Source organism: Triturus cristatus, chromosome 4_1 (genome assembly GCF_964204655.1).
Source record: "Triturus cristatus chromosome 4_1, aTriCri1.1, whole genome shotgun sequence".
NCBI lineage: Eukaryota > Metazoa > Chordata > Amphibia > Caudata > Salamandridae > Triturus > Triturus cristatus.
Window position 1 is genome coordinate 155495114 of NC_140585.1, and position 14756 is coordinate 155509869.

At 49.0% G+C, this 14756-nt stretch overlaps 1 protein-coding gene across 5 annotated transcripts in view; it reads right to left on the bottom strand.

The window, feature by feature from the left end:
• The window catches only part of LOC146853751 (glycine N-acyltransferase-like protein 3), a 194842-nt gene that overhangs the window by 39569 nt on the left and 140517 nt on the right, over positions 1–14756 (bottom strand). For 3 of the 5 annotated variants that reach the window (XM_085650388.1, XM_085650389.1, XM_085650386.1), the window contains one exon: positions 13275–13382. The exons of the other annotated variants lie outside the window; for them this stretch is intronic. In XM_085650388.1, the coding sequence (XP_085506514.1) occupies positions 13275–13382 (108 nt within the window). The remainder of the gene's footprint in view (positions 1–13274; positions 13383–14756) is intronic. 5 annotated transcript variants of the gene reach the window in all.

The following is a 14756-nucleotide window of genomic DNA, read 5'->3' on the forward strand; positions in this document are numbered from 1 at the left end:
ATTTAATCATGAGAAATTCAGCTTCGAGTTTGTTTAAGGTTTAAAAAGTGCATCCATTCAGTCCCGAACCTGTTCAAAGGATTGCTCTTCTGTGTTCTCATCAATATCAGGTTTATTTTAGACTTTGAACAATCAAACTATTATTTGGGTGTCATCACGTTATATGTGGAAATCTACAATGGGTGAGCTATGTTGCGGCTAGGTTTTGGCATCTATACTGATAAGCAGTGGGGACAGGTGTGACCCCTGAGGTACCCCACCTGCCACCTGCCTAGGACATTAATTATAATGGAGGCAGCTGACTTGGATGGATGAATGGATTGATGGACAAACGAATGGATGAATGGCAAAGACGTCACCTTTTTTTTGTCTTTTTCTGATACATTGGTACAATATAAAACTGAGAAAATGGTGGCAGAAGGGAATAAGGTTTAGGCAATCTGATTGTTCATGTTCAGCACATAATTAACGAAAATACTGCTTTCTTGGGGCAAAAGGGTCATTCATGCACAATGATATATTAGACACACACAAACAGACACAAACATATAAGCGTACGCGCGCACACACACAAGCAGGCACATACGCGCGCACACATACACACTCCCTCTCTTTCTATCTTTATGGTTTAAATCCTTTATTAATTTTCATATCAAACATAGAAAAAAGAAGCCAGACCACGGCTCCTGAATACAATGTATAACAGACATAAGTGCCGCTACTAATCGAATTACCAAGGTAAGAAGCATGGAGCGTGGTTACTAAAGAGAACAAATTAAGAAACAAAATATAAGAGGGAATAGAAGGAGACCCGTCTAAAGCATAAACCCGAAAGTTCCCCAAACGTGTCCACCCTCCACCCCCAACCCTCCCCTTTCATCCATCAACTATAAACCCACGGGATAGGGAAGAAGAACCTCAGACCACAGCGGATCATCTCAGCCTAGTGGATCTGCGTGGGAGGGCCTTCTGTGGAATCTGTGTATCTACCAGACGCAGCAGTCTAAGATAGCAGGGGCATGTTAGTTCCCTGAATTCGGTTCTGAGGAGTGTGAGGAAGGGACGCCAGAGCTCCGGGAATTCAGACCCTCTGCCTGCCAGAGTGAGAGTAAGCTTCTCCATCCCCAATACCATCCACAGTCTGTGCAACCATCCAGAGCAAGGCGGGGGCGAGGGGGAGCGCCAGTGCGCCAGTATGTTCTGTGTGGCCGCTCCCAGGGCTATGGCGATCAGGCGCCCCCGTTGGGATTTGAGAGGGTACATCAACGGATTTGGTAGGCCCAAAAGTATGTAGGCAGGGAAGCGCGGGAGTTGTGTGTCCAGATGAGTATCTATTTCGTCCAATATTTGGGCCCAGTACGGCTGAATGTGCTCACAACCCACAATAGATGCTCTAAGGTGCCTACCTCTCCACAACCCCTCCAACAGAGAGCACTCTGGCAGGGGTCAAAACGGTGAAGACGCTCTGGTGTGTAGTACCAGTAAGTAACCACCTTAGTCACCGTCTCAGTAAGGCCTGCGTGATGTGCTGAATGCCGGGCCCTGTAGTAGATGTTATCCCATTCCTTATGAGTGAGAGATCTGCCAATCTCGCGTTCCCAGCGTGTCCGGCCCGCATTGTACGTGTGTGTGTTAGTAGTCAGGAGGTGCTTGTAAAGATCAGAGATAAGCTTTTTATCTGACGATCTACTAATAAGCCATTTCTCAAAAGCAGTGAGGGAGCGCTGGGCACCAGGTTTCACTTGGGGTTGCAGGACCCAGTGTCGAAGCTGTATGTGTGGGAGCCTCTCGGTCTCTGGAAGGCCATAGTCTGTACGAATTTGTGGGAAGGGAAGAATGCCGTCTGTGTCAAATAGATGCCCAAGGCATCTACACGGAGAAGGCCGCCATTGTGCAAAGGCCTTAGTCGCCATGCCAGGCTGGAATTCTGGATTGTTAAAGAGTGGTGTTAAGGGGGAGGGGAAGGTTGTCAGAGCATGTGCGACGGTGGTACGGTCCCACGCCTCCAAGATCGTACCGGTGAAATAGGAAGCATAGAGATTCGGTGGCCTATGCGCCTTACGCAGAAAGGGGACACCCTGCAGGGTCGTTGCCGCTACCGCTTGGTCTTGGAACAACCAATGCTTCTCGGACTCCAAACGACTCCACTCTACAAGGTAGCGGAGTTGTGAGGCCTAGAAGTAAAGCTGCAGATCGGGAACCCCGACTCCTCCTCGCTCGGGTGGTAGGATTGCTATTGCATGCTTGAATCTGGGCTTGCGGCCCTGCCAGATAAACTGCGCAAGATCCGTCTGCGTTTGCTGAATCCAGCCAGTCGGAGGGCGAAGAGGGAGCGTCTGAAATAGATACAGGATCTGAGAAAAGATGGTCATTTTGGTGGCCGCGATTCTGCCTAACCAAGAGAGGGTGTGATGCTTCCATTGACCCAGTTCACTGCGGATGTGCGTCTGGAGCCGATTATAATTAGTGGTGACTGTATCTCGTATGTTAGGGCCTAATTGCACTCCCAAGTAGGGGACCGTGGAGGCCGCCCACTGTATCGAGTGCTCCTTCTGTAGACTAGCCAACGTGTGTTGGGTAAGGGAGATATTAAGTGCCGTCGACTTTTCCATATTGATTTTAAAACCGGAAGCATGCCCAAAACTATGAAGTTCGATGAAAAGCACTCTAAGCGACTGGATCGGATCGGTGAGAAACAATAGAACATCGCCTGCGTAGAGACTGATGGTGTGTACATCTCCGCCGAATTTGATGCCCGATATAAGGGGGTGATGCCTGATCCGGAGTGCTAACGGTTCCATGTATAGCGCAAAAAGGAGGGGGGAGAGGGGGCATCCCTGTCTCATACCTCTGCTAATGGGGAACCGGGAAGAGGTCTGCCCATTCACCCGGACTGGGGCCATGGGCAGCTGATAACAATTCAGGATCCGTGTTGTGGTAAATTAATTAATTACCAGATCTGAATTTCTATGAAATATCAATATAAATGGAATAATGAACTGAGGAGTCCGTGGTGTAAGAGTTAAAATGGGCCTTTATTCAGTAACCCGGGTTAAGGGAGAACAAACTCCATCACCATGCAAGGATCAGGAGTGGTCTGAAGTTTTATTCACAGAGTACAATAAATATACATTTTCTGCACACATTCTGAGTGGACCCCTCCTTTATATAGTAAAAAAAACACAGTGCAGGAAATCCTTCGTTGTCTGAAGAGAGATGATCGTCACGTCACATTCCTGTACAAGGACGGAAAGTAACCTTATCTAAAACAAACGAATATGGTTTATGTTGCCTTGACAGCTTCCTGAGCCTGAACAAGGTCACAGGGACCCTTATCTGTATACTGCGAGTCTGGGATCAGTTCCTGTCTCCTTTTAGCTCGGAGGCCCATTCATTATCTTCCCAGGGCTTAGAGACCTGATATACTCGGGCCTCGCCAGGGGAAAGGAATGTGTACGTTAAAGAAATGTGGATGGGCTCACAGGCTCACAGGGGCAGGCTGGACAGAATGTCGGTAAATATACTTGAATGGATGCTAAATATATAAATACTGTATAGATCTGCCTTTTAGGGATGTAGCTGACTGAACGAACTAGATGCAGCTTGAAATCCGTGAACTGGCTAACCCTGAGCAAGCTGAAATGAATTCAGAAATGGAGGCTGTACCTAAAATGGATGCCATATAGGATTGTTTTTCAGAACAGAAAGAATAGGGAAGTGCACGTGGGGACAGAACCGGGAAGTGGTCTTTGTCTTATTTTATTTCTTCAGTGTGCGCAGCTTCTCCCCCAAGCCAAACCGCCGCAACACCTGATCGAAATATGGCCAGTCTACCCTGTCTCCGCGTCTATGGCCAATAACATGTATTCCCCGGCCGTACGCAACGCTTTTTCAATGAGGTGGAGGAGTCTCTTGGTGTTATCACTCGTTTGCCACTGTGGTATGAATCCTGCCTGATCCGGTTCCACGAGTTGGGGTATATATGGCCTAAGTCGGGTTGCGAGGATGCTGGTGTACAATTTAAGATCGATATTGAGTAGGGAGATCGGCCTGTACGCACCACAAAAAGTCGCATCTTTCCCAGGCTTGGGGATGACCACGACTGAGGCCTCTAGCATCTCCACCGGGATGGCGCCATCCTGCGAGAAGGTATTAAACAGGTCTCTCAGCAATGGGAGCCAGCTGCGCACAAAAGGTTTTGTAGAAGCCTGCTGAATAACCATCCGGACCAGGCGATTTGCCTAATTTTAGGCGCAAGATTGCTGCAATGACCTCCTCCGTACCTATATCCCTATCAAGGTAGTCCGCTTGCGCTGGGGTAAGCGCCGGTATCCGCACGGTCTCCAGATAGGCGGAGCAGTGGAGTGGGTCCAGGGAGTCGCTCGAGTAAAGAGTTGCATAGAAATACCGGAAGGCTTCTGCAATCGCCTCATCGTCTGACTTGAGGTCTCCCCCCGGGCCCCGGCAAATGGTGTGCACTCCTTGGTGTTGCCGGGTCGCTCGCAACTTATGGGCCAGTAGACGACCGCATTTATCGCCGCCAACGTAAAAGGACTGGCGCAGCCGAAGAGCCACATACTCGGCTCTATCTTGGTCTAGTGCCGCTAGCTGCTTACGCTCCACGCATAACCTTCGCCATGCTCTGGCTGCGCCTGTGCGCTGGTGCATCTGCTCCAGTTCAGCCACCCTCTGAGTGAGCTCAGCCCGTTTGCGACTGCGTTCCACGTTACTGGCCGTCAAGATGGCTATGTAGTCCCCTCGCAGGACAGCTTTAACCCTTTCGCTGCCAGGCCTTTTCCCCCTCCTGTGCCAAGCCTTTTTTTTGGCTATTTGGGGTAGTGTGCGCTTAGGCCCCTGTAACTTTTTGACCACATTAGGTATCCACGCCAAATTTGCGTCCTTTTCTTCCAACATCATGGGGATTCTAAAGGTACTCAGGGTTTGTGGATTCTCCTAGAGGGGTTACAGAAATGAGCCAAAAACAGCAAAATTTTGTTTTTTTTCAAAAAAATTTGAAAAACGGGCTGCAAATGAAAGCATCTGGGTTTTTCCCTGCAAATTTTATCAAAAAAGGGTTTGTGGGGTTGAAATCACCATTTTCCCAGCTTTTCGGGGATACCAGACTTTTGTCAGAAACCCAACATTTTTTACACAGTTTTGGCATTTTTCTGGGACATAGCCTATTTTTGCTATTTTTTGTGCTTTTGACCTCCTTCCAGTTAATGGCAGAAATGGGTACAAAAGCAATAATGGATCCTAGAAAGCTATACATTTTCAAAAAGAAGACACAATTCTGAATTCAGCAAGGGGTCATTTGTGTAGATCCATCAAGGTTTTCCTATAGAAACTAACAGTTAAATATAGGATAAATTGAAAATTAGTTGAAAAAAACAGCATTTTGTGTCAACGTTTTCAGCTGTAACTTCGTCTAATTATGACAGTCGTTTGAAAGCAATATACCATTACATCCGCTGGACATTACTGGTTGTGGAGATATATAGGACTTGTAGGTTCACCAAGAACACGACGAACCCAGAGCCAAAAACTGAGCAGCAACTTGCAATGGTTTTTTATTATGTACCGGGTATATAGTAATTATTCTGTAAAAATGTGTAAATGGAAAAATCGGTATGAAAGACATCTATGTATTTCTGAAATGTGAACAAAATATAGAGTTTAGAAACAATAGATATTTGCACATTTCTGAAATTGGGAATACTCATACTAGCATGAGAATTATCAGTCATTTTTTAGAATGACTTCTTCTTTACACAATATCTTTCATTTGGAAGGCAGAAATGCATCGAAAGTCAATAGATAATAACAGTTCCTTTACAAACCTGAATTACCCTAAGTCTCCCGATAAAAATGGTACCTCACTTGTGTGGGTAGGCATAGTGCCCGCGACAGGAAATGGCGCAAAACGCAACGTGGTCACAACTCAATATCGCAGTGAAAATTTACCCTTTTTTGGCAAAGTGCCTAGCTCTAGTTTTTGAACCCTAGCTCTGCGGGCACCTTGGGAAACCTAGCAAACCTATACATTTTTGAAAACTAGACACCCAGGGGAATCCAGGATGGGGTGACTTGACTGCCTCCCACTAGGGTCTGTTACCCAGAATCCCTTGCAAACCTAAAAAATTGTTAAAAAAAACACATTTTCCTCACATTTCTGTGGTGGAAAGTTCCGGAATCTGTGTGGATCCACAAATTTCCACCCACCCCACGTTCCCCAAAGTCTTACGAGAAAAACGGTACCTCACTTGTGTGGGTCGGACTAGTGCCCGCGACAGGAAACGGAGCAAAACGCAACGTGGTCACACCTCAATTTCGCAGTGAAAAATGACCCTTTTTTGGCAAAATGTCTAGCTGTAGTTTTTGAACCCTAGCTCTGCGGGCACCTTGGGAAACCTAGCAAACCTATACATTTTTGAAAACTAGACACCAAGGGGAATCCAGGATGGGGTGACTTGACTGCCTCCCACCAGAGTCTGTTACCCAGAATCCCTTGCAAACCTAAAAAATTGTCAAAAAAACAAATTTTCCCCACATTTCTGTGGTGGAAAGTTCCGGAATCTGAGTGGATCCACAAATTTCCAGCCACCCCGCGTTCCCCAAAGTCTTAAGAGAAAAATGGTACCTCACTTGCGTGGGTAGGCCTAGTGTCCGCGTCAGGCAAGGGCCCAAAACCAATTGAGGAGACATCAAAATTACCTATCACAAAACAACCTGGTTTTGCAAAGGGGGTCCCATGAGTTTTTGGCCCCGGGCTTGGCGGCTATCTAGGGAAACCTACCAAACCCACACATTTCTGAAAACTAGACACCTAGGGGATTCCAGGGAGGTATGGCTTGCGTGGATCCCCCAACGTTTCCTTACCCGGGCTGACACAAATTTCCTACCACCCAGCGTTCCTCCGGGTCTCCCGATAAAAACGGTGCCTCACTCCTGTGGGAGGCCCAAGTACCTGCGACAGCCAAGGGCCCAAAACGTAGTGAGGCGACATGAAAATTGTCTATCTCCAAACGAACTGGTTTTGCAAGGAGGGTCACTTGGGTTTTTGGCCCGGTGCTCGGCGGTCACCTAGGGAAACCTACCAAACCCTCACATTTCTGAAAACTAGACACCCGGGGGATTCCAGGGAGGTATGGCTTGCGTGGATCCCCCAATGTTTCCTTACCCAGAATGCCCTGCAAACCTCAAATTTAGCTGAAAAAATCATATTTTGCACACATTTTTGTGTGGGAAAGTTGTGGCATCACCAGGCTGACACAAATTTCCTACCACCCAGTGTTCCCCCGGGTCTCCCGATAAAAACGGTGCCTCACTCGTGTGGGAGGCCCAAGTACCCGTGACAGGCAAGGGCCCAAAAGAAAGTGAGGCGACATGAAAATTGCCTATCTCCAAACAACCTGGTTTTGCAAGGGGGTAACTTGGGTTTTTGTCCCGGTGCTCGGTGGCCACCTATGGAAAACCTACCAAACCCTCACATTTCTGAAAACTAGACACCCGGGGGATTCCAGGGAGGTATGGCTTGCATGGATCCCCCAACGTTTCCTTACCCAGAATGCCCTGCAAACCTCAAATTTAGCTGAAAAAAATCACCTTTTTCACATATTTTTGTGTGGGAAAGTTGTGGCATCACCGGGCTGACACAAATTTCCTACCACCCACCGTTCCCCCGGGTCTCCCGATAAAAACGGTGACTCACTCGTGTGGGAGGCCCAAGTACCCGCGACAGGCAAGGACCCAAAACGTAGCGAGGCGACATAAAAATTGCCTATCTCAAAACAACCTGGTTTTGCAAGGGGGGTCACTTGGGTTTTTGCCCGGTGCTCGGCGGCCACCTAGGGAAACCTACCAAACCCACACATTTCTGAAAACTAGACACCCGGGGGATTCCAGGGAGGTATGGCTTGCGTGGATCCCCCAACGTTTCCTTACCCAGAATACCCTGCAAACCTCAAATTTAGCTGAAAAAATCACCTTTTTCACACATTTTTGTGTGGGAAAGTTGTGGCATCACCGGGCTGACACAAATTTCCTACCACCCAGCGTTCCCCCGGGTCTCCCGATAAAAACAGTGCCTCACTCGTGTGGGAGGCCCAAGTACCCGCGACAGGCAAGGACCCAAAACGTAGCGAGGCGACATAAAAATTGCCTATCTCAAAACAACCTGGTTTTGCAAGGGGGGTCACTTGGGTTTTTGCCCGGTGCTCGGCGGCCACCTAGGGAAACCTACCAAACCCACACATTTCTGAAAACTAGACACCTGGGGGCTTACAGGGAGGTATGACTTGCGTGGATCCCCCAACCTTCCCTTACCCAGAATCCCCTGCAAACCTCAATTTTAGCTGAAAAAAATCACTTTTTTCACACATTTTTGTGTGGGAAAGTTGTGGCATCACCGGGCTCCCTCAAATTTCCCACCTCCCAGTGTTCCCCTGGGTCCCCCGGTAAAAATGGTGCCTCACTTGTGTGGGAGGCCCAAGTACCCGCGACAGGCAAGGACCCAAATCATAGTGAGGTGACATCAAAATTGCCTATCTCAAAACCACCTGGTTTTGCAAGGGGGGTCACCTGGGTTTTTGGCCCGGTGCTCGGCAGCCATCTAGGGAAACCTACCAAACCCGTACATTTCTGAAAACTAGACACCCAGGGGCTTCCAGGGAGGTATGGCTTGCGTGGATCCCCCAACGTTTCCTTACCCAGAATCCCCTGCAAACCTCAATTTTAGCTGAAAAAATCACTTTCTTCACACATTTTTGTGTGGGAAAGTTGTGGCATCACCGGGCTCACTCAAATTTCCCACCTCCCAGCGTTCCCCCGGGTCTCCCGGTAAAAATGGTGCCTCACTTGTGTGGGAGGCCCAAGTACCCGCGACAGGCAAGGGCCCAAAACGTAGTGAGGCGACATCAAAATTGCCTATCTCAAAACGACCTGGTTTTGCAAGGGGGGTCACTTGGGTTTTTGGCCCGGTGCTCAGCGGCCACCTAGGGAAACTTACCAAACCCACACATTTCTGAAAACTAGACACCTGGGGGCTTACAGGGAGGTATGACTTGCGTGGATCCCCCAACCTTCCCTTACCCAGAATCCCCTGCAAACCTCAATTTTAGCTGAAAAATATCACTTTTTTCACACATTTTTGTGTGGGAAAGCTGTGGCATCACCGGGCTCCCTCAAATTTCCCACCTCCCAGCGTTCCCCTGGGTCTCCCGGTAAAAATGGTGCCTCACTTGTGTGGGAGGCCCAAGTACCCGCGACAGGCAAGGACCCAAAACATAGTGAGGTGACATCAAAATTGCCTATCTCGAAACCACCTGGTTTTGCAAGGGGGGTCACCTGGGTTTTTGGCCCGGTGCTCGGCGGCCACCTAGGGAAACCTACTAAACCCACACATTTCTGTAAACTAGACACCCGGGGGCTTCCAGGGAGGTATGGCTTGCGTGGATCCCCCAACGTTTCCTTACCCAGAATCCCCTGCAAACCTCAATTTTAGCTGAAAAAATCACTTTTTTCACACATTTTTGTGTGGGAAAGTTGTGGCATCACCGGGCTCACTCAAATTTCCCACCTCCCAGCGTTCCCCTGGGTCTCCCGGTAAAAATGGGGCCTCACTTGTGTGGGAGGCCCAAGTACCCGCGACAGGCAAGGACCCAAAACGTAGTGAGGTGACATCAAAATTGCCTATCTCAAAACCACCTGGTTTTGCAAGGGGAGTCACCTGGGTTTTTGGCCCGGTGCTCGGCAGCCATCTAGGGAAACCTACCAAACCCATACATTTCTGAAAACTAGATACCCCGGGGCTTCCAGGGAGGTATGGCTTGCGTGGATCCCCCAACGTTTCCTTACCCAGAATCCCCTGCAAACCTCAATTTTAGCTGAAAAAATCACTTTCTTCACACATTTTGTGTGGGAAAGTTGTGGCATCACCGGGCTCACTCAAATTTCCCACCTCCCCGCGTTCCCCTGGGTCTCCCGGTAAAAATGGTGCCTCACTTGTGCGGGAGGCCCAAGCACCCGCGACAGGCAAGGACCCAAAACGTAGTGAGGCAACATAAAATTTGCCTATCTCAAAATGACCTGGTTTTGCAAGGGGGGTCACTTGGGTTTTTGTCCCGGTGCTTGGTGGCCACCTAGGGAAACCTACCAAACCCACACATTTCTGAAAACTAGACACCCGGGGGATTCCAGGGAGGTATGGCTTGCGTGGATCCCCCAACGTTTCCTTACCCAGAATGCCCTGCAAACCTCAAATTTAGCTGAAAAAATCACCTTTTTCACATATTTTTGTGTGGGAAAGTTGTGGCATCACCGGGCTGACACAAATTTCCTACCACCCAGTGTTCCTCCGGGTCACCCGATAAAAACGGTGCCTCACTCGTGTGGGAGGCCCAAGTACCCGCGACAGGCAAGGACCCAAAATATAGTGAGGCGACCTTGCCTATCGCCAAACGACCTGGTTTTGCAAGGGGGGTCACTTGGGTTTTTGGCCCTGTGCTCGGCGGCCACCTAGGGAAACCTACCAAACCCACACATTTCTGAAAACTAGACACCCGGGGGATTCCAGGGAGGTATGGCTTGCGTGGATCCCCCAACGTTTCCTTACCCAGAATGCCCTGCAAACCTCAAATTTAGCTGAAAAAATCACCTTTTTCACACATTTTTGAGTGGGAAAGTTGTGGCATCACCGGGCTGACACAAATTTCCTACCACCCAGCGTTCCCCCGGGTCTCCCGATAAAAACGGTGCCTCACTCGTGTGGGAGGCCTAAGAACCCGCCACGGGCAAGGGTCCAAAACGTAATGAGGCGCACTACGTTTAGGACCCTTGCCTGTTGAGGCGCACTACGTTTTGGACCCTTGCCAGTCGCGGGTACTTGGGCCTCCCACACGAGTGAGGCACCGTTTTTATCGGGAGACCGGTTTTCAAGGTCCTCCAGATGTGTTTGGATATCCATGTTCTGATCCCACAGTCGGATGACTTCTTGTTGAAGCAGAGCTTTGTCACTTACCACCGTATCACTTTTCTCCTCGAGGGTGGCAACCCGTTCTCCGACTCCATCAACATCCCTACGCAGATCCTTGAGTTAGGCAGCGAATTTGGTTTTTACAGATTGGATGTCTTCACGTAAGGTCAGAAACAGGGACTCCAAGAAAGCTTTTGTGATGGGCTCCTCCCCGGTACTCAGAGGAGGTCTGGAAGGCGCAGTGTCAGATGCCACACCAGCCAAGGAGGTGGGCGACTGGGGGCGACCGAAAATATCTTTCAGAGGCTTCACCTTGGAAGGCCTGGTCTTGGACATGCTCACCCTCCTCCGCCGGTCACCCCCCGACACGTGACCAGGGAGGGCAAAGCCCCCTCGGGGACTGATGCAGCCACCAGGAAGAGTCCACGAGAGAGGCCGCGAGAACGCAGTCAGAGGCCCCCTAGATGGACGCGTGCTCCCCGCCCGATGCCCCAACAGCAGGGCCCCACCGTCGCTGAGTCCAGGATGCAGCCTAGGGGGCAGTCGCCGCTGCCAGAGGGGCCGCACCGCCCTGCCACTCCCACAGCCGATCCTCTGGGCCACGAACCCCAGAAGGGCACCGTCAACCGTAGTCCTGCGAAGCGCTGGGGCGCAATACACCCAAACCACTCACTACCAGTCGCCTTTTCAGTCCGGTACTTGCGGGGTCTCTCCGCAGTGTACCACCGCCGTGCTACAGAGCTAAGCTTGGGTCCCGCTCACCCGCGGGCCCGGGACTCCTCCGTGACCTGCAGCATCCACTCGAGAAGGGTTACTTCAGAGCCGTTCCGCTCCACCCTCGAGGGCGCATCCGAGGGGAGGCAAGCGTCTGATGAGGGAGGGGGCCGCCGCGCCACCAGGGCAGCCCCGCACCGCCCGCGTGGCCTCCCAGTCTCTGCCCCCAGCTCCCAGTCCCAGCAGCACTCCTGTACCTGTCGCCGCTGCTGCACCAGATCCACCGCTCACCAAGGCCCCGACCAGCACCGTTTTTGTCGCCGTCACCACGCTGAAGGGCCGCTGTCTCCACCACTCAAGCCCCGTCACTGCTTCCTAGGCCTCATAGGCCGCACGGGGGCATCGCGGCTCCCGGACTCTCCAGCGCTCTCGTAGCCATCACCGCTGCAGCGTTGGGACCGCCTCTCTCAAAGGGCCAGTGCTGGCTCTGCTCGGCGCACCGAACCTCTCGCCCAACACGGCCGTGCTGTGCTGCTCCAGGCGAGCGGCAGGCAGGAGCCGATGAAGACACGTCTTACCGCTCAGCCATCTTGGCCACGCCCCCTCTTTCTCTCTTTAAAGGCATGCTCTTCCCAAGGATTAACCCGTTCCATGCTCTAACTTCCAGGTGCTGAGCGCGACCGTTGGCCGCTGCAGCCCCGCCCACCCTTTAGAACGCCCGCACCGTGGCAGAATTTCCGCCACAGTGAACGGGTTAAAGATCATCACTGCATGACTATCACTTCAAAAGATGTCGCCTTTATTGAAGGAAGCAAATTATTTAGGTCCACTGTTTTACCAACTGGCTCTGCTCATGACATTGAGCTTCAGAGTTGTAATGGGAGCAGCAAGGAAGGAGGTCAGGAAGGTAACAGAGTTAAATTCTGCCTGCTGACTCTGGTGCCACCTGCAGGATAATTACCCCTTTCGTCCTTGAGACTGAAGAATTAAATACCATTACATTGATTTGACAACGGCAAAAATTAGGATATGAAGCACTATGTACAAGGAGTACAAGGAGTTTGTTCTTACTTACTTAGAGAAACTCTGCGTTGTAGATGGCTGGCTACCGCCCTCCACTCTGGAATCTGAAGAGCCTTACCGAGGGCATGCACTTGATATGTGTATGGTGATGGCCTAATATTCCTGCCTAGGTTTTCTAGAAACCATCTAGCAGTGTTTGATGGGAAGAGAGGTCTTATCAGATCTCTTGTTTCTGAAAACAAATGGGGCTCTTGATTCTAACCCTAACGATGCTGGATATTGGAGAAGTCTGCTCGTTTGAGGATGCACTTGGCAGGTCGCTGAGACAGGGCGTTCCTCCTTTTATTCCTGAAAAGCGCAGGGAATGGGGAATGTAGCACTGGCTTCTCCCTCTTCTGACATCCCCGGGCTTGGGAAAGCCTTCCATTAGTAAACTGGTGTCCTGGGCATTGCTAAGATCCTTCATGTTACACAGGTTATCTTCGATTTCAGCCTCATGTCATGTGTTTCTTGGGTTACAAGTAATATGTTGGAGAAAGAAAAATTATTGAGTTGGTAGATTTACCTGCTTTTGGGGCCGCACAAGCACAGTATTGAAGTTTGGCCAGGAATCTACCAAGACCTCTTGATGAAATGGATTTCCCTGACGAATTTTTAACAAAGAGCCATAGACCTTCAAATTGAATTCCAAAATAAAAAATAAAAAATAAATGTTTAAACAATTACATTTTATCGTACCTTGATAAGTACATTCAATCAAATAATATATTCTTTATTCAATTTTAGGAAATAAAATCATAAAAGTCAAGCACAGTACAGTACATTTCATATATATAAACATCAGATAAATTTCAATTTGATTGGCTTTATAACACCAGAAATCTAGCAAGATAAAAAATAGCACACTTTGGAGGTGGTTAGAAACTGGAGGAATAATAGTGCTGGTCTCACTTGGTTAAAATTTATAAGCTTCAGAAGTATCTATTTTAAACACAACTAATTATATTTCGAACAGATCATGACTATGTGCAAGTTATCATTCATGGAAACTGATAAAATGAATACAAAACGTAGTTTGCTCAGGAACAACTTTATTCCTCGGTCTCCTCTCTCCACCAGATATCCAGCAACTGCCAGATCACTAACATTCTGAAGCAATCTCCCAGGAACCATAGGGAGATACAAATAAGCAAGCAAGGGAGGAGAAGGGGAGGAAGCAGGAAATGCCTGAATATATATATACATAAAGAAATATATTAAAAAGAGAACTACATAAATACATAATGTAACACATCTTCCCTTTCCAAACAATTACGCAAATTGCGAAAAATTTGAATGGAAGGAAGTGAACAAAAAATGACATTTTAATGGGCGCACAATAGAGCCCTAATGGCGCCAAAAACATTACCCAGTCATGTTGTAGTCTCGGTCCCATATGGGTGCCCTGCAGATTCTCTGATTTCCAGAAACATTGTGCGAAAAGATGGAGCAGGATTACAGTCGGCTTTCTCGTTGGTACTAGCATGAGCTTTGGACAACCTATCCATGCTCCATTTCTGGCCATTATTCATGATAGCTATATTTTGTTTGACAGCTACAATCTGCATGGGTTTGGACAATTTGGAGTCAACATTCCCTTTCCTAGGATTCCTGACACATACCCAATCACCTACAACCCACTGCAGGACGTTTGTGCCATGTTTGAAATCATATTAAGACTTGTATTTAGCTTGGTGTGCAATGATCTTGCCTCTGGTGACCTATATATTGGGCTGTACACCAATACCACCCTCTAACCAGTTAGGAAATAATTGTGTGCTGGGTTTTCTCCCTTTAAAGCTAGACAAATGGGAAATGCCCGTGACTTGGTTGGGAGTGGTGTGGTATGCCCATGGCATTTCTTGTATGGACTGTGCCACAGGAATCGTGTTAATGCATGCTAATTGTATGCATTCCTTGATCATTCTTTTCATTCACTCCACTAGGCTACTTACTCTAGGACAGTAAAGAGGGGTCTTAAAATGAATGATATCCAAGTTCCTAAGGA